Source organism: Hypanus sabinus, chromosome 9 (genome assembly GCF_030144855.1).
Source record: "Hypanus sabinus isolate sHypSab1 chromosome 9, sHypSab1.hap1, whole genome shotgun sequence".
NCBI lineage: Eukaryota > Metazoa > Chordata > Chondrichthyes > Myliobatiformes > Dasyatidae > Hypanus > Hypanus sabinus.
The window spans coordinates 135780916-135799336 of NC_082714.1; the positions used below are offsets into that span (position 1 = coordinate 135780916).

The 18421-nt window shown below is 35.6% G+C and overlaps 1 protein-coding gene across 5 annotated transcripts in view; it reads right to left on the minus strand.

Moving 5' to 3' along the window:
* Window positions 1-998: 998 nt before the first annotated feature.
* Window positions 999-18421, minus strand: part of zbtb46 (zinc finger and BTB domain containing 46) — a 91250-nt gene continuing 73827 nt past the window's right edge. For 3 of the 5 annotated variants that reach the window (XM_059980640.1, XM_059980638.1, XM_059980639.1), the window contains exons 5-9: window positions 16133-16296; window positions 15822-15885; window positions 15369-15737; window positions 6440-6615; window positions 999-3269 (exon numbers count right to left, since the gene is read on the minus strand). In XM_059980640.1, coding sequence (XP_059836623.1) covers window positions 2622-3269; window positions 6440-6615; window positions 15369-15737; window positions 15822-15885; window positions 16133-16296 — 1421 coding nt within the window. In that variant the 3' untranslated portion in view covers window positions 999-2621. The remainder of the gene's footprint in view (window positions 3270-6439; window positions 6616-15368; window positions 15738-15821; window positions 15886-16132; window positions 16297-18421) is intronic. The other 2 variants (XM_059980641.1, XM_059980642.1) reach the window with 2 other exon arrangements.

Sequence of the window (18421 nt, forward strand, 5' to 3'; positions counted from 1 at the left end):
CCAAGGATTCTAGGAGAAAGATAATGCCTCTCTTAAAATCACACCCTTAAAACATATTGTACTTAGAAGATCTATGTAAGATTATATATTATTTGGGTTGTTATTTGTTCAGTGAAATGTTTTAAAGATAATTTCTAACATAAATATAGAAAGTAAAAGTGGATTGAATGTTTAATTTGATTTTAGTATCTTAACGTTAAATCAATTTATTTTAAAACCTACTGCAACAATCAGGAAGGGTGAAAACTGAATGAATATGCAGTTATTAGAAGTATGTGGGCCAGAAGCCTGAGTATCATGCAGAAATTATCCATTGTGGTAAAAAGGAAAGAAGTTGATTTGGAAGGAATTAGGCCATTAGGAGCAGAATCAGGCCATTCAGCACATTGAGTCTGCTCCACCATTTGATTGCAGCTGATTTTTTCTCTCAACCCCATAACTTCGAACACCCTTACTAATCAAGAACCTATCAACCTCTGATTTAAATACAGGTGCCACCACTTTACGCCACTTCACTTTTACAAAAGACCTACATTAGCAACCTGTTTTCGCATTACAAAGAGGATTTTCGCTTTTACAAAAATTTTTCCCATATAAATTAATGGTTCTTTGCTTTAAGCCATTTCAGCTTAAGAAAGGTTTCATAGGAACACTCTACCTTTGTGGGGGGGGGGGGGGGGGGAGAGAGAACACCTGTGACTTGGCCTCCACAGCTGCATGTGGCAATGAATTCCACAAATTCACCACCCTGTGGCTAAAGAAATTCCTCATCTCTAAAAGGGTGTCTTTCTATTCTATGGCTGTGCTCGTTGGTCCTGGACTCTCCTACTATTGGAAACATCCTCTGCACTTCCACTCTTAACTCTTATTTTTACATTCTTAAATCAGGCATTCGTAACTTAAGTGTGCTATTCATTCAAGATGTAAAAACATAAGGAACAGATTGTGAGATCCTGCTTTCAAAAATGACATAAAACATAAAACAAGTACAACACGTGTTTGCTTTGGCAGCAATTCCAAGTTTATTTAAGTTTGATTTGGGTGTGAGTATATCCAAGCTATTCCCAGCACATGAACTTTAGGCAGACCTTTGGTATGCCTGATACAGAAAGCATAATCACTAAAAAAAATTTAATTACTACATTTACAGAGATCAGTACAATGCACAGTCATCTTCTCCCACTACTCATAACTAACTCTGAATATTAAACACATCTTGAATACAAACACAGGTTTATAATTACAAAGTCAGTATGATATAGAATAATATTCCAAGCAGAGAAGATTTCAACAGCTTTAAGCACCCTCTTAAATCCAGCTGAAAGCATGTTGAAAAAATAAATATTTATGAGAGCATACTCACACAGCACTCTTAAAACTTTCATCAGGCAAAACTCCTAATGTAAAAGGCCGAAATTTGAAATACAACAATATAGATTTCTAAAAAGTAACCATAGTTATGGCTTAATTTAGTAATTTGCACATACTGTATTACCACTAACAAGCCAAAACATGATAAGATTTGATTTTCTGAAATATAATGAACAATTCCAGTTTTTTTTTTGCATTTTCTAAATGATAAACAAAAATCATCTTAAAGTATCCAAAGTAAATTCTATTAAAACATATAATTTGGTATATATTCAGTATTTAGTGTATATTATAACTAAAAAAGCAATGTTCTACCTTTTTATCAATGTAACAATTAAGTTAACTCCTTCTTTCCATGTCTAAAGAGGACAGATATCTGGCACAGCTTTGAACTTTGTGAAAGCACATGTTTTGATAGCCAAAATCAACATTGACATATAGACTAAAAATAGTCATTTTTGGACTACGGACACATAGACATTGAAAATGTTAAAAGAACACAATGCAGCACATGACTCACACCCGCCATAGCGAAGAAACCCCATTATGAAACACTTCTTAAAACACACCAACTCAGAACTAAATCTATGGCAGAATTTGTGTGCACATATAGACATTATAGAATGAAGGAATGTCTCAACTCTTTCCAAAGTGGAGAATCTTTTTTTTTATGGGAATGTACACTTGTTAATTTTTGCACATAATTTGTCAAAATTATCTAATCTACTAACACAAAAAATGATGGGGTGTTCGCATCTGGATGCATTGAGCTAAAGGAGGGAATGATAACTTTAATAATTATTGATCACATTGTGGGAAGCAAACAGTTGGACAAAGCCTTTGCTATTCAATGTCTGTTTTATTATCTATTAACTGTTAGCAATATGCTTTGGATCTTGCATTCACATGGGCAATCTGGATTAACATATTTAGACAATACTAAATAAAATGATTCAAAATCTCAAAGTTTACCAACATCTTTCAAAAACATTATGAAATTTAAGAAAGGCGTATAGAACCACTGGTACAATGCCCCAAATTTTAACAACGGCTAATCCTAAATTTCACAATTGGACAATGAACCTGAAAAATCACTGAGTTGTACATATCTTTGAGTAGTATTTTTTGTAAATATAATGTTCTTGTAAAACTGCCCGACTACAATTTAACGTGTACATTAGTGAAACAGCTAGCACTCTAAAGAACTACAGTGCGTTGATGCACTCCAGAATGTAAAAGTAACCCAAAGGCTACATTTCCTGGGAAATCCACCCAAAATCCTTGTCATCTCCTACAGGAATTTCTTGATTCTCTTGGTCTTGTTGGGAATCAATTACCTCCTTAGTTTCAAGAATTATATCGGCCTGGGGAATCACATCATCCTTCCACTTCATCTCCTCCTCACCGTCTGCCATTTCTTCATCAATCTCCCTTTCTCTGTCCCCATGGTCATCTGGATAGGGGCCTTCCCCATGGTCATCTGGATAGGGCCCCTCCCCGTGATCATCTGGATAGGGCCCCTCCCCGTGATCGTCCGGATAGGGACCCTCCCCGTGATCGTCCGGATAGGAGCCCTCCCCATGATCGTCCGGATAGGGGCCCTCCCCGTGATCATCCGGATAGGGGCCCTCGCCCTGGTCATCTGGATAGGGCCCCTCCCCGTGATCATCCGGATAAGGACCTTCCCCATGATCATCCGGGTACTGACTTTCTGCAGAGAACATTCCATCTGGAGACTCATCTGTACCATCCTGGTCTAGCTGAGACATCAGACTTCCACCCGCACAATCCACACATATTCCGTGGCGCCTAGAACCGTGCTTAATACCAACACTGGCCGCTGACATGAAGACTCTGTTGCAGACCTTGCAGACATACTTTTTGTCTTTACTGTGCACCTAAGTAGAAAAACAAATGTTTGGTGTTGATTCTTTATGGAAGAATTCCGTCTCAAAATCCCCAACAGAAAATCAAAAACTTTAGGGAATAATTCATAAAAGGTCAGATGTGAAGAACAAGTATGCCCATCAATAAATCATTCTCTGACTCTTTCTGCAGAGGTTTTACAAGCACGTTTCCATCTCCCTCTCCTAAATGGTCTCCATACAGTTCCCTGTGGCAAAAAATTCCAAAGACTCTCAACTCTGAAAGAAAATATTATATAATCATGGACTGCAACTATTTTTAGTCTTTTTGATCATCTAAATCCTCAATCTCTAAGCAGCCACTTCAACATTGTCACGAGATACTGCTGTGTACCTTACACTATCATTACTTTTTTGTTTCTACAGCCACAGACACAAACTCATGATATGGTTTGTGATTAAATTCTGGAATTAATCAAGTTTGAAAATCTCTGGCCCTACAAGGACTAGAAATAAGTTGAGAGAAATATAAATTGCCACAACTTCTTTCTATATAATGTACTCCACTCACTAACAGAAAACTAACTGATAAGAATAAGTTTAAACTAGCCACAGCTGGAGAATTGTTAACAGGGTTTCTGGTTAACAGCAATACTGATCCTTTACTTCAGATGTACATATTGAATCAAGAAATCAATGTGGAAAACATTTTGCTTTTACTGATGTTTGCAGTTCTCCCAGCAAGTTGCTGTACTTTCTGTAAGAGCCCCTGCTAGTTTTTATATAATAATCACTTAATTTATGTCCATCGTCCATCAGATTTGAACTGGTTTTCAGCAAAGGATATATTTTAATAAATAGATATTATAAACAAATGTAACCCTTTGAATAAAAACTTGATTTATGAAGAATTCATTTAATTTTAAATGACAAGTACTTAACATCTTCACTGAGTCTATAGTAAGTGGTTAATACTACATCCAACTTTCACAGTTTAGCTTTTAGACTCCTTGTGGTTGATGAAACTCACATCAAATATTTAGCATCTGGTAGGAAATGAAGTATACTTTCTCAAGCTTCCCTGTCAAATGTGGTTTACCTTTGAACAATACTTCCACAAATAACATGTTATAAACAGGTTTATGAAGTTGCTGTGAAGATAGTAGTCTGACCATAGATAATGATTCAATCATACAACATTGTAACATGAAATCAACCATCTCCATCAAGGTTGCATTGATGATTTTATATAAGAGTTATCTAACCTAATCTCTTTTCATAAGTATTTCTGCTTTGAACTAATATCTCAAACAATTACACCGTTTGGAATAGTGAAATGTAAAAATATTAATTATAGTGGGAATACAAATATGAAATGATTTTAGAATGAATAAATTAACTTACATTAGTGGCTTCTTTATGGTAAAATATTCAACTAGATAATTATGTTGTATAATCTAGCTTTAAACAAGGAATTTAAGCAGAAAATAAGGGATTTATTCACAAATTCTTAGTCTAATAAATTCACTAAATGAACAAGATTTCTCAGGTGCAATCTATCTGTGTGGACACTGACATTCTTGCAGCACGTACAAACACAGCTGAAGTGTTATTAGGCTTTCAATATATATTGAAATAATCATGTTTGGCTTCAATGAGAAAGTGCTGGTTGTATAGAAAATGAGTCTAGATAATAAACAATGGAAAATAAAGAGAGGACAGATATATTAAACAGGTATCTTAGAACATTCTTTATACATGATAGAAGAAGCATTCACAAAATGTTTGCATATCAGAATTGAGGGGGGGGGGGGGGGAGGAAAATTACAATAAGGGTAGTCAATGCTACGCTGCCAAGAGGCTGCCAAGTCTCTGAATCGCGATGGATTTCATCCTAGTGCCTTAAAAGAAGTGGCAAATTAGATAGTGGATTATAAACAAGAGAAAATCCAAGCAACATACAAAAAATGCTGGAAGAACTCAGCAGGCCTGGCAGCATCTATGGAAAGAAGTACAGTCGTGTTTTGGGCCAAAACCCTTCAGCAGGACTAGAGAAAAAAAGCTGAGGGGTAGATGTGAAAGGTAGGGGAGGGGGAGAGAAACGCCAGGTGATAAATGAAACTTGGGGGGGGGGGGGGGGGGAATTGAAGCAAAGAGCTAGGAAATTGATTGGTGAAAGAGAGAGAAGGCCATGGAAGAAAGAAAAACGAGGGGGTAGGAGCACCAGAGGGAGCTGACAGACGGGCAAGGAGATAACATGAGAGGGGGACATATAGATTAGTTGGTTTTAATTTTTCAATATCCCACAGATTCAACAAAACATCCACTGGATTGGAAAAGAACAAATGAAACTTCTTTTTATTCAAAACAGGAGAGAGGAAATGGGGAAAACACTGCAGAAAAAAAAGTTAGAAACTATAAGATATTAAAATTCAAGATAATAAGCAATGTTAAGACAACTTTGAGCACATAGGAAGAACAGAAGGTTGCAAAGGAAATATACAGAAAAAATAAGTTAAATAACTGGGCATAACTATGGCAAACAGAGTACTAGATGGAATAATACGAAATGGTTATTTTGCCAGAATAAAAGTAAAAAGGTGAGAGATTACAGAGCTCCAGCAATAAGAGAAATCTGGACACCCTTGTTCAGAATTCACAAAAAAACTAGTTTACATACAATCAGTACAAATGTATGGAGCTTATGCCCTAGTAATGCAGAATTGATGAGACTTCACCAAGAATACTGGTCTCTTTATATAAAAAGGATGCAACGCAATGGAAGCAGCTTGTAGGTTTTCTACAATATTTGGAATTAATGGGTTTACTCCTGAGAAAGGATGAATAAGCAAGGTTTGTATCTGCTACAAGTGATAGAGAAATATGGCAATTGAAACATACAAGCTTCAGTGATCACTCCTGTGGGAGAATTTAGAAGTCTTGATCACAATTTAAATATAAAAAGTTGCCCATTGAAACAGATAAGATGAGGCTTTGTCGTTCTTTGGAACTCTGTTTCTGATGTCTTTTGAGGAAGAGTTTTGTGAATCTTTAAGATAAAAGTGGGTATGACAGGAATCCAGAACCCTACTGCAGATCTGCTATGATCTTGAATGGCACAGTAGGCACGAGGGCTGAGTGACAAATTCCTCCTAATCGGGATGGACACATGCTCAAATAACAGGGATAAAAATAATGCTTACCAACGTATGCCTTTTCATATGTTCCCGCCGAGTAAACTTCTTGCCACAAATTTCACATGGATACGGTCTTTCTCCTGTGTGTGAACGCATATGCCTTTTCAAGATACACTGATGCATCGCAGAAAAACTGCAGTATGGGCACTTAAATTTCTTTCTTATCACGGTAAATTCATTAACTGTAAAATGTGAAAAAACACAACTGAATTAATAGTCATTTATAATGGACATAAAATTTGTACGTTACAGTAACATTTTAGTTTTATTAGTTACAAGTTGTCATGAACAAGTCAATGCTTGTAGTACATTTGATTATAATTATACTACTTAAGATGCTCAATTTGCTTCAGAAGAAACTTTCTACTTAAGGTTTTTCTAAGGATCCATTGTCACAAGGTTCTGAGCTGTGAAAATGGGAATGCACATTGAACTGTGTCTTATGTTCCTGATCAGAACAATGACAACAGGAGAGTTGGGAAAAAGCAAGTTATTAGCAAGCATGGACACTTTCTCATGGCTGTTTTGAAACAAAAGAGCAACGCTGCCAAAAAAAAATTATGTATCTACAATACCTAGGAGAGAAACTACAAGATTTGCAACTGTATTTAACAGTCAATATTAAATTGTCCCTACATCACAAGAAACAATTACTTCACAAGTCATAGTAAAACAATTAAAGAAAGATATGGAAGGTTTGGGAGTGGAAATATGCAAAGCTGATACTGTGGGGAAAGTGGACATGGGAGTTGATAAAGGGAAATCAGGGTAGAGTTGTTGAACATGAGAAAATAATCTACTGGGAAATAAATAGGTGAATGAGAATGATGGGGTTGCCTTGAGGGCCAGCACAGTTTCAAGCAATGAATGGCTTCCTTTCATGTCGTAAAAAAAATGAGAATAATAATGAGTTGGGCAAGAGGGGAAAGAGGCCCAAAGCTTGAAAAGACATTTAAATTATTCCACAGAACCATAACCAGAAAAGCCTGTTTTATTTGCTTTGTGGAGAAACAAACGAAAAACCATGAAAGTGGCAAGTCTGAGTTTTTCTTGCCAAGAAAACACGTGGCTCGGCAAAACTGTGTTTCAACCCAACTGATCAAATTTAGCATGAAAGAATTTAATCATTGGAAACCACTGAAGTAAAACCAAAATAGCTTGTTAAGTAGGTTCAATTGACTAATAAAGCTGTTAAGGACAATTAGGCAAAAATCAGTTATTTGATGTCAGCAATGTTCATAACAGTTAATTTCTAATAATCAGTCATATGTTCAGAGAGATTGATTTTTTCATCATGTCCGTTAATGCTAATTACTATAACTCTTTATCATGCCTGATTTGTTGTGGGTAGCAATGATGGATACTCTCAAAACAGGATTATTATTGAAAAATATTTGATCACACTGGAAATAAGTGATAAACCACAAAATGTTGCAGTCAAAGAAGCAACAAGGGAATTATTTATTAAACTATCAACCAATGTAGAATCCATATTAAAGAGAAGCAATTATTAAAATGAGACTGCAGAACAATAGGCACGAGTGATCTTTATGGTCCCTACCAATACAGCCATTCTGCAAGCACCAGTGTGGATGACCAGGTGTTAAAATATCACTTTCCCCAATAAGCTCTGAACCATTACCACTGGATACAATGCTGACAAAACTTACTTCTCCAACATGTATTTATTGTACATTCATGGAACCAGGCTGGCAACTAAAAGAAATCCACTAGATAAGCCATTTTCAGCACAATAATCGCATGCACCTACAGCAACATCATGGAATATTTGTTCCTTTCTCAATAATTGATAGGGAACTTAAGAGAGCAAACACAAAGAAGGTGTATGTAAAATCATTTCAGTTCTAACAATCTGCCTATTTCAAAGTATATGCACCCTTGTTAAATAGCTTTCCATTTCTATGTCCATAACTATTGGTAAATCACCTCCTACAATTCGTCCAGTTTGGAAATTTGATTAGTAAACAGTTTAACATTGATCTGCTTAGTAATTGCATTGAACAGTGGGTCCCAAGTCATTTCTCATTTTTATTGCTAGCAGATTTTTGATACACTGGCACAAAAGGCTACAATATGTTCTGTCATTCTGTATGTTCCTCACTGGAAGCGTAATTTGAAAGCGTAAAACATGGTTACTGGATGCCTATCTCATGGATAATGATGCTCTTTCCCCACCATTCTCCATCTCAAGATTGAATAACTAACAAGAGCCACAATCATTGTTTTTGACCAACCAAGAATATCCCTCCTGGGAATGATTAATGCCCGATTTATATTTTCTCCATTTTGAATCAGTACAATGCAATATCAAAAGAATAAAATAATGCAAAATTTGTATCATTACTCTTTAAAGGCCAAAAAAGCTTTTTCACTATCAATAGTGTCAAGTTACTAGTTAATATAATTCAGTGAGGCAAATCCTGCTGACCCCAGTCTCATAATATAATATATATACACATGCATACTCAATATTCCCTTACGCTCCCAGACTGCTCTTAGGCTATCTGGATATTAATCCCAATCATCCCAGACTCACTCAGCCGACTTTAACCGCAACAGGATCACTAGCAATGCACTGAAGAAACCATGCCTCCAAAACCACTCAAAAAGCTTTCTGGCAACTGGCAATCTCAACCTTTCAGCTTCGCCACTTATAGAAGGCATTTTGGATTTTAAATGTCTCCCTCCATTTAGAAATATTTCAGAAGTATTAAAACTGAATTTTTAAATGTTATACACATTTCAAGTTAATAAAAACATAAGAACAAAAATTAAGTAATGTAACAAAATTGTTTTACTGATCATTCTATCTTACACACTTCCCATCAAAATCAATGGTGTCTCAGATGCACATCAGTTCCAACCAGTCACCAGATCTTCACGACTACTCCCCAACATTGATACTATAATTTGACAGATTCATAGCTCTGAATCTCTAAGACCAGGCTTTCTACATTTGATAACACATGAAACTCTGGACTAGTTGCTTATATGGCTAAATATTAGCCATTTTGCTTGGAATCACTTATTATACAATGAAATTATGCAAATTCATGCTTAATCTAAGGTCACTAGATAAGCAGAAACTGGCAATGTTTATGTATCACTGATGGAATTCAGAAGGGTTGAGTTATAAAATACCACAAGCAACCTCTGAAGAGAATCAAAATTAAGTAAAATATTTTTTCTTATACTTGTGTAAAAGTGTTCAGGGCATAGTTACAGGTACTGATTGCAAAACTCAGTTAATATTTTCTTTTTAAGGTAGTGATGTTGGAGGTGGGAAGTGGCCACAGGCAAAAGAGTTTTGGTGGTAGTGTGGCGACCCATTTCCTAGCGTATCCGAACCGACTCACAATTAGATAGCCTACGGGGGTTTGCGAGCACAGAGCTTTGGAGCCTCTGCGCCATGGGGGGCCGGTTGACAGAGGCTTAAAAGTGAGGCTGAAGTTTTCGAATAAAGTTTTTTCCTTCGACTGCAGTTACCGACTCCGTGTCGTAATTTTAGCGCTGCGTGTAGCACACCGCTACAGTAGGTCATATAAATCATACTGGAAAGCGGATTTTAAAACAGGTGGATTTTAACAATTAAAGTTTATTTAACCCTGAAAGTGGTAATGTGGTGTGGAATGTCACTTGGGAGAGGCAATGTAAAGGTGAAATTAGGAAGGAAGCAGGTTCGGGGGGCGGGGGGTGCTACCTTGGCTGGATCAAAATTGTACTGATAAGGTTGAAGTTAACCAGAAAACAAATTAGTAAAATTTCTGTACCATTACTAAAGTCATAAGAATTAGATTCTTTAAGTTTTTCTATGTACAACAGGCAAAGCATGCAGCCTTGCTCAGATTATTAAAAATGGGTTTTAATAAAATAATATTTTAGCCTGCTCACCACTAGCAAGTGAAAGAAATTAAAACAATGCAAGTTTTCAATACCAGAATATAATCTCTGCTTTTATAAACTGTTTTCTTTAAAAACTGAAGAATTTTAAAACTGTCAGTGTATTACTGCTAGTTCAAGAAAGCACATATAATTTATAAGTTCTTCCCTATCCAAAATAATTAGGACAAATGATGGTGTGTTACTGCACTTGTAGCTGAGGCTTCACCTCGGCAAACTGAATCAAATTTGCATTTTAGTTTTAAGAATTTCAAATACAAGAGACTTGGGCATAACTCATTTATATTGTGTAATCTATTTGAAATGTGCTAACATTACTGGAATGTAGCTGCAAAAAAACTCACCCTTCATGTGTACTAAATTGGCTAATAGAATTTTAGTCTCATTTGCACATGTCAAAATTTTAAGTACAAGATTTCACCATTTATTTTTACATTTTCAGCTGCTAATAGCTCAAATGTATTTTTCTGATTTTAATGGTGACCTTACATCAAGCATATTCCACTATCCTTACCAGTTTGAATTCATAATTGGGTTTTGAAAATGTTTCTTACCTTCCACCTACTATCTCAGTAATAGTACAGATGGATTTTATACTAATTTAATGGCAAAAAATCAAATCATTTTATAGAAACAACCTACAACTTTTTTGTTTTTCATTACGCTACTGGTATTTCACAGACAAAGGATTAGGCCATGTTGTCATAAGTTTGCAAATATTAACGTCTTGGCTTGCAGATTCCAAATGTATCCACCCTTTCAAATAAACTGAATACAGTGTTCTTCACTTTGAGAATCATGTGATCTATAGAGAGAAAGACAATGAACTAGAACGAGGAGCTGTAGATGACTTAAAACTCAACTATAAACACATCTGCCTTGCATCATTTCTGAACACAGAATCTATCTGAATGGCATATGTAATCTAAGTAATAGTTAGCCTTACAAAATGCATATAGTTATTGAATGCAATGGATATAGAATCATCTTTCTTATTCCATAATAATGTACTGTGGATCTTAGAAGGAAAATTTAATTTGTACACAATGGCTAACATCATATCCAGCACACTTGATACAAAAAAAATCCATCACAAAAATAAATCACTACACTATTTGCTACGATAACAAGATAATTAAGTTTAGTAAAGTATAAAAAAGCAAGTTAAGTTATACAGTTAAATTTACTCAGGGTGTTCTAAAGCATCATGTTTAAAGAAATACGATTCAACTGGCTTCTTTCCAAGAACAGAAATCATTTATGGTGAATTCCTGGGTATACTTAGGAATGATTTGCTTGGACGAATAATAAAGTAACAAGCATCCTGTCACTCTAAAGACATAACAGGTAAAACAAAGGTGCAGATAACGTACTTAAATTCGGCATGCAGCTGATATTCAACACAAGATCCATTCAAAGGCATTAAGTAAAATAGCATTACCTCTACATCTTTGCTTTTTCAAATTAAATTGTCCCATTCCATATTCCCAAATGTCAGATTTCAGCATGAAGACAAACTAAATGTTACATACAACTTAAGCAGCACTATTTTTCCCAAATGCTAGTATGAGCATCTTGAAAATACTAACATTTTCTTAAAATTTAATCCATGTTCCTTAACTAGAAGTAGTGAGAAGATAAACAGGAAATCAAACCGTTTCATTGCTATCTAAAATTTATTTAATTCAATAACAAAATACCACGAAGCATAAAAATCAGTCTTCTGTATGGTAAGCACATTTTTCTATTTCTACAACAAAGTAAAAACAAATAATACAACTTTTAACAGCCTTCTCAAAGATACGTATAGAGAATTGTGTGGTGCACAAGCTGCATGTCTACTAAGTAACAAAAACCATTGGGGGAAATGTGATTTCCTCAAGGCAGATAAAATCAGAGGTAAAGTCATTTAACACAGTAACTAGAATGATATTAAATCTAACAGCAAGGTTAAACCTTTGAAACTGATTGCAATTCAAAACAATATACTAACATTTAATAGTTCTAAAATAAATGCATTGAAGTCTACTATGGAAATTAGTAAATGAAAAATTACATTACAAAATTGCTACCAATAATGCTGCACATAAAACTGTAGCACGTACACTATCATTACTGTGTTATAGCAGTTTGTGCTTGGGGAAAAATATTTTCTTTTGACGATGAATGTTAACGAGATGGGATCTAAACCTGTTTTGGCACCATGGACCAAATCTTAGTGAAGTAAAACCTAATTTCACTTTTCATTGCATTAACAAGAATGTTTGCATTCAGTCTCCATCTACAGTGTGGGATGATTAAATGCAACACATTTCACTTTTTAAAATAAAAATAAATTCTGAAGAAACTAATACTTGGCTTTACTGATTTTTTTTTCAAAAATGGTTTATAAAAATCTAAAGACAATTTGCAAAGGATTAAACTGCAAATATTAATTTACAAAATTCTCGTGTACTATGCCTCGAAAAAGTATTCAGCGCCCTTAACTATCTTCACATTTTACTGTCTCATTTTCTAAACTTCAAAAAAGAGGTAGGATTTTTTGAGCTAATCTACAACACATTGCTCATTATGTCACATCAAAAGTAAAATACCAAAACTTGTCAACAATTTATTAAAAACTAGAAACCAAAATTGTGAGACTGAAAAAGTATTCACTCCCTTTTTAATAGTACGCTGTTTCTTCAGGTGCAATACTATACATTACATTACCAACTCACCCAGTTTGTAGATGTAGAAAATTGGAGGATCACCTGAATAAATACCCACTCTTTCTGTAAGATCTGTAGATTTTCAACAGATCAAACCAAAATGAAGGAAAAAAGAGCATTCAAGGCAAGTCACAGAAACGATAACAGAGAAGCACAAATCTGGAAAAGGTTACAAGACCATCTCAAACATTCCTCAGAGCTCAGTGCAGTTCATCATGGAAAAATATGAAACCACAGCTACAGTGCCTAGGTCAGGCCACCCATCTAAACTTAGTTACCGGAGAAGAATGGCACATGTAAGGGAGGCTACTGTAAAGCCAGCAGTCACTCTGAGTGAACTGCAGAAGTCAGTGGCTGTAAATGGAGATGAAGTTCATGGCTTCACAATCTCTAAAGCCTTGCACAAAAATGGTATTTATGGAAGCCTATAAAGACTTTGCAAAGCACCACTTAGAAGATGCTGTAAAGATGTAGAAGAAGGTCTTGTGGTTGAATGGGCTCAATTCTAAGCAGAACGTGAGGCACAGCACTAGGTTATGCATCAGCCAGGTAACACTATCCCTACTGTAAAGTATGGTGGAGGCACTATCATGCAATAGGGATGTTTCTCAGCAGAATGGACTGGAAATCTGGTCAGAATTGATGGGAAGATGAATACTGCTAAATATAGAGAGTTGTTTAGCAGCAGTCATCCTCCCATCAATTCTGACCAGATTTAGAAAGATGTTGCCAGAAAGGTTAAACTCAGGAGGAAGTTAGTCTTTCAGCAGGACAACAACCCAAAGCACACTGTCAGATCAACCATGGAGTGGCTTCAAATGAAGAAAATTGATGACCTTGAGTGGCCGAGTCAGTCAATACCTTAATCTGATCGAACATCTCTGGCAAGACCTCAAGACTGCTGCCCAGCCTCGCTCCTGGCAAAGCTTGAACAACTTTGCAAGGAGGAATGAACAAATCCTGCTCCATCACAATGTGCAAAACTAACAGAGGCTGTAATAGTTGTGAGAGGCAGTTTAATTAACTATTGAGCAAAGGGAAATTAGTACTTTTGAACTGTTGACATTTCAGTTCTTGAATTTTTAAGTTTATCATGCTTTACAATTTTCCCTGTTTTGGGCCCTACTGTGAAATAAAGAAATATATGATTCAAAAATAAAAACTTTCAGTTAAAATGATCAAAATCCCTGGTTGCATTACTCACTTATGTGAACAAAAGAGTTGGGGGTCTGAATACTTTTACAAAGCACTATATGGTATATATATTTTTTTAAACTTATTTCCGAGACAGCCCCATTACACACCTTAAAGCAAAACAATCTAAGAAAGCTTCTAGTCTAAAAATTTTCATTTAGCAGAAAATCTAAACTTAATTGGATAGGCAAAAAAATTAAAAAAGTAACAAAGAAAACCTGATAGTGTTCCAACAATTTTCTCAGATTGTCCAAAGATTTAAAAGACATTAGAACAGGCACATAGATAGAAAAGGCATAGAGTGATATAGGTCAAACGCAGATAAATGCAACTGGCTCAGATAGATACCTCGGTCAGTGTGGATGATTTGGGCTAAAGACCCTATTTCTGTTCCGTATGACTCTAAGATTAGATCACTGATAATTAAAAACACACAGTAAATTACTTAATATACAGATCTTGCTGAAAAAATAAAATATGTATTCATCCATTTCAGTTCATGACACTTATGCATATTAAAAAAGCATAAGCTAAAAATGTAACTTTGCCCTGCAAAGTCAATCTTTCCACATATGCAAAGATATAGGAGAAGAATAACTTATTGTCACCAATAGAAAAAGCCTGATCAAGTGCACCAGGTAACAAAATATAAGTGTACTTCCTATAACTGCTGAAGACTATCCAAGTTATTAATTTACAGAAAAGAGGAAACAAGAGCAAAATTCACTTTTTATATATATATATATATACCTAGTTGTGCTGTAACGTTCTGTGGTTCTATAGAATTTCCCTGACAATTCAGATTAATTGGGTTGTGGAGAAGTGCTACTGGGAATCAAGTACTGGTATATCATTACAACAATCAAGCTCCTCATCATTTTTAAGGACATGACTATCCAAAACCTGGTCAGAAAGCTCAGTACTTTCTTGAGTACTACCCTGATCACAAAATCTCATGTGATTTATTAGATTTTTCTGTACGCCAAAACTCTTTCCACAAGTACTACACACAAAAGCACGTTCACATGTATGCACCGATGCAACATGACGATTTAAATCAGTTTTATCGCGGAAAGGTTTCAGGCAAAATGAACATTGCAAATTTTTACGTTTGTAGTGGACAGTCTTCTCATGACGTTCAGCATTTGATTTCAGCGTGAAGCTGGCAGGACACTTTGAGCACTTGTACCGGAGTGCTTGCACAGGAAATACATGAATGCTCATGGCTGTAAGGGTTGGCTTCATATGTTCAGAAGTTTCAACTGGCAACATCTTTAAGGCATGCTGATATTCGTGTTCTGTGTGCTTTTCTGCATCGCTGAATTTCATTCTGCAGAATCTACAAGCAAGCTCTTCTTGATTCCAGCTGGTAGTTGATGTGCAAGTGGAACTCTTTGAACTTCTGTCTGGAAAGAAGCTGGTCTCCATTTCTGCCTCTTCATCTTTTAAGGAGCCCTCTGCATTACTGGTGTCAAGGCCTTAGAGAAGGAAATATTATTAAATTTTACAGCAAACTTAGTATGGTGAAAAGTTTATGCTAATTTGAAACATGCCGACTATACCTGAATTTTCATTTCCATATGATCTTGACAATGGCAGGATTCCCTCAGTACTATCTACTTTGACCTGTGATTGTAAAATAATACGTTAATAATGAATCATGCATGATATATGTGAAAATATAAATTATGTGCTGAAAATATCATACAATATTTTTAAATGGGCTATAACTGTATTGAACTGCATTTCCATGGGACATGGTAACAATTATTAATTTGCATACAAATTATTAACCCTTGCCCAATTAAGGTTCAACAATCCTTAAATATAAATTTCTACTTGTAGCTTTTCAAATAATTGTTATAATTTTTACCTGCAGTGGGGAGTCAGCTTGCTTCTGTGAGATTTGTTCCGGTGAAGCTTCTTCACACTGCAACATCCGAGGACTCTGTGCTGGAAATTGGGAAGTCAGTAGAGACAAATCTCTTGGTTGGTAATCATGTGCATCTTCAGAATGATTCAAGTTATTTCCAGGCCCTGAGGAACACAGGAAACGAGTCTCACCCACGTAAACTAGCACTAGCAGGCTTTCGGCCAAAAAAAAGATATGCTCTGCAGTAGAGTGCTGTTGTGCTTCTCTTCTGCCAGTGAGAAAGAGGGAGAGCCTATTGCTTGACAGAAATTGCCTAAAAGCTACAAGAAACTATGAATTCTTAAAGCAATTATGGCAAAGATTTGTTTTCTGTAAACATTCTAAGTAATTGCCCTCGTTAAAGAACACAAATTGGAACTTTCAATGTAGCATATGAAGCTAAAAATACTAAAGAGTCTTGCAATGCATTTCATAAAAAGATTACCAAAAATGCTTCAATATATGACTCCAGCAAGTTTTTATTTAAACAGTACACCAGCAGCTTAAGTACAAACTATGATCAGGTCATCTTCGTGTCTTACATGAATTTTGTACAACAAGCAGTCAAATGGCAACAAATAAGCGATGTTTTTTCTTAATATTTCAGAACAATAACGGAAAAATTGAAGCATTATGCCACTGCTGTCTCTTAAATACAATGTTCGATTCTGCAACTTGAAATTCAAATTGATGAACAATCCATTCATTTGTGCTTGAACATCAGATTTCAGTTACTATGATGACTTGATTTCCAAAGGAACCTCTCATCAGCCTGAGGGGGTAAGAAATCCAATATCTTTTGCAGTGTTGGTCAAAGTTTGTACCCATAAGATGTAAGCATTAAAATGAGAAACTTGAAACATAACCTTTTTAAGATACAGCTTCACAAACCAAAGCCAGGTCATTAGAATCAAGTATACAATATGTAGAGTTAAAAAGTTAAAGTTTGTCCCACGCCTTATAGGCTCATCAGGCTGGTGCTTATGCCAGTTTCCGTGGTGTGAAGCAACTGAGAGTATGAGACTACCCCCCCCCCCACACCCCCCCCGGATAGGACACCAGTCTATCACGAGGTTAACCCCAGCATTTTGCCGGTACCCATTTTCAGCTGGGTGAACTGGAGCAATGTGTGGTTAAGTGCCTTGCTCAAGGACACAACACACCGTCTCGGCCGGGGCTCAAACACACAACCTTAAGATCACTAGTTCAATGCCTTAACTATTTGGCCACACAGAATATATAGAGCGCCTACCTAAAGTCTATGCACAATGAATGAATGGCCAACTGACTACGGCTACTTCATCATGATAAAATATGAAAGATCTGAATTCATTGCCCTTAAGAATTGTACATGAGCAGAATATTTAATTTTAACATGGATCAAAATCACACATATTGAATACTTAACAGTTATGCATTGCAATCAAAATACTGGCATTTACAGACTGACATATTTGGGCAATTTCAAAGAAAAACCAGTGTTAACAAACTTATCTGAGCCTCCAACAATAATGCAATTAGATATCAATAAGAATTTTGACATTTTTGTCCAAGTAACTCATTTTTAAACTGGGGTGTGTATGAAGAAGCAACTGATGCAAGAATATGATCTAGTTTCAGTCACTACACTAAAACTATATGTCTGAAACAAGGATGGTGAGGAATCGCACCCTGTGACATGCTCTAAATATGTAATATGTTAATACAACACAATAATTCCAATTTCTGATATATAGTTCCACTGAATTAAATGGAATAGAATTTCAGAATCTGAACTCAAGCAATCAAAAGCATTTTCACTGGAATGTTCACTTCTTTTTAAGTCAATACAACATACGCATTTAAAAAAAATCAAACTGCTGCACAATTAGGCTTATAAAAGTTTATTTTGAATAAATAAATCTAACAAATTGTCATTTTAATCATTTGAAGTACTTCAAATACTCTTGCATTTCATCTTACATTAGCTTGCTGAAGTCAATCAATTGCAACATATTTCATCGATGGTGTTGCTTTTGCTAAATACCCCCTATTCCTCGTTATATGCGGGGAATACGTTCCTCGTAGTCGACGCATGGTATGAAAACCCATAATGTGAATAATTATTTAAATGGAGAAAATAGGGATGTGTTGCAGAGGGCTTCCTAAATATGTTTTATCTGTAATTTATTCACATTTTCATACCAATACGACACAAAAGCAGTACCACAAGGCAACATTTGTATGATATTTAATCAATTTAAAGTAATA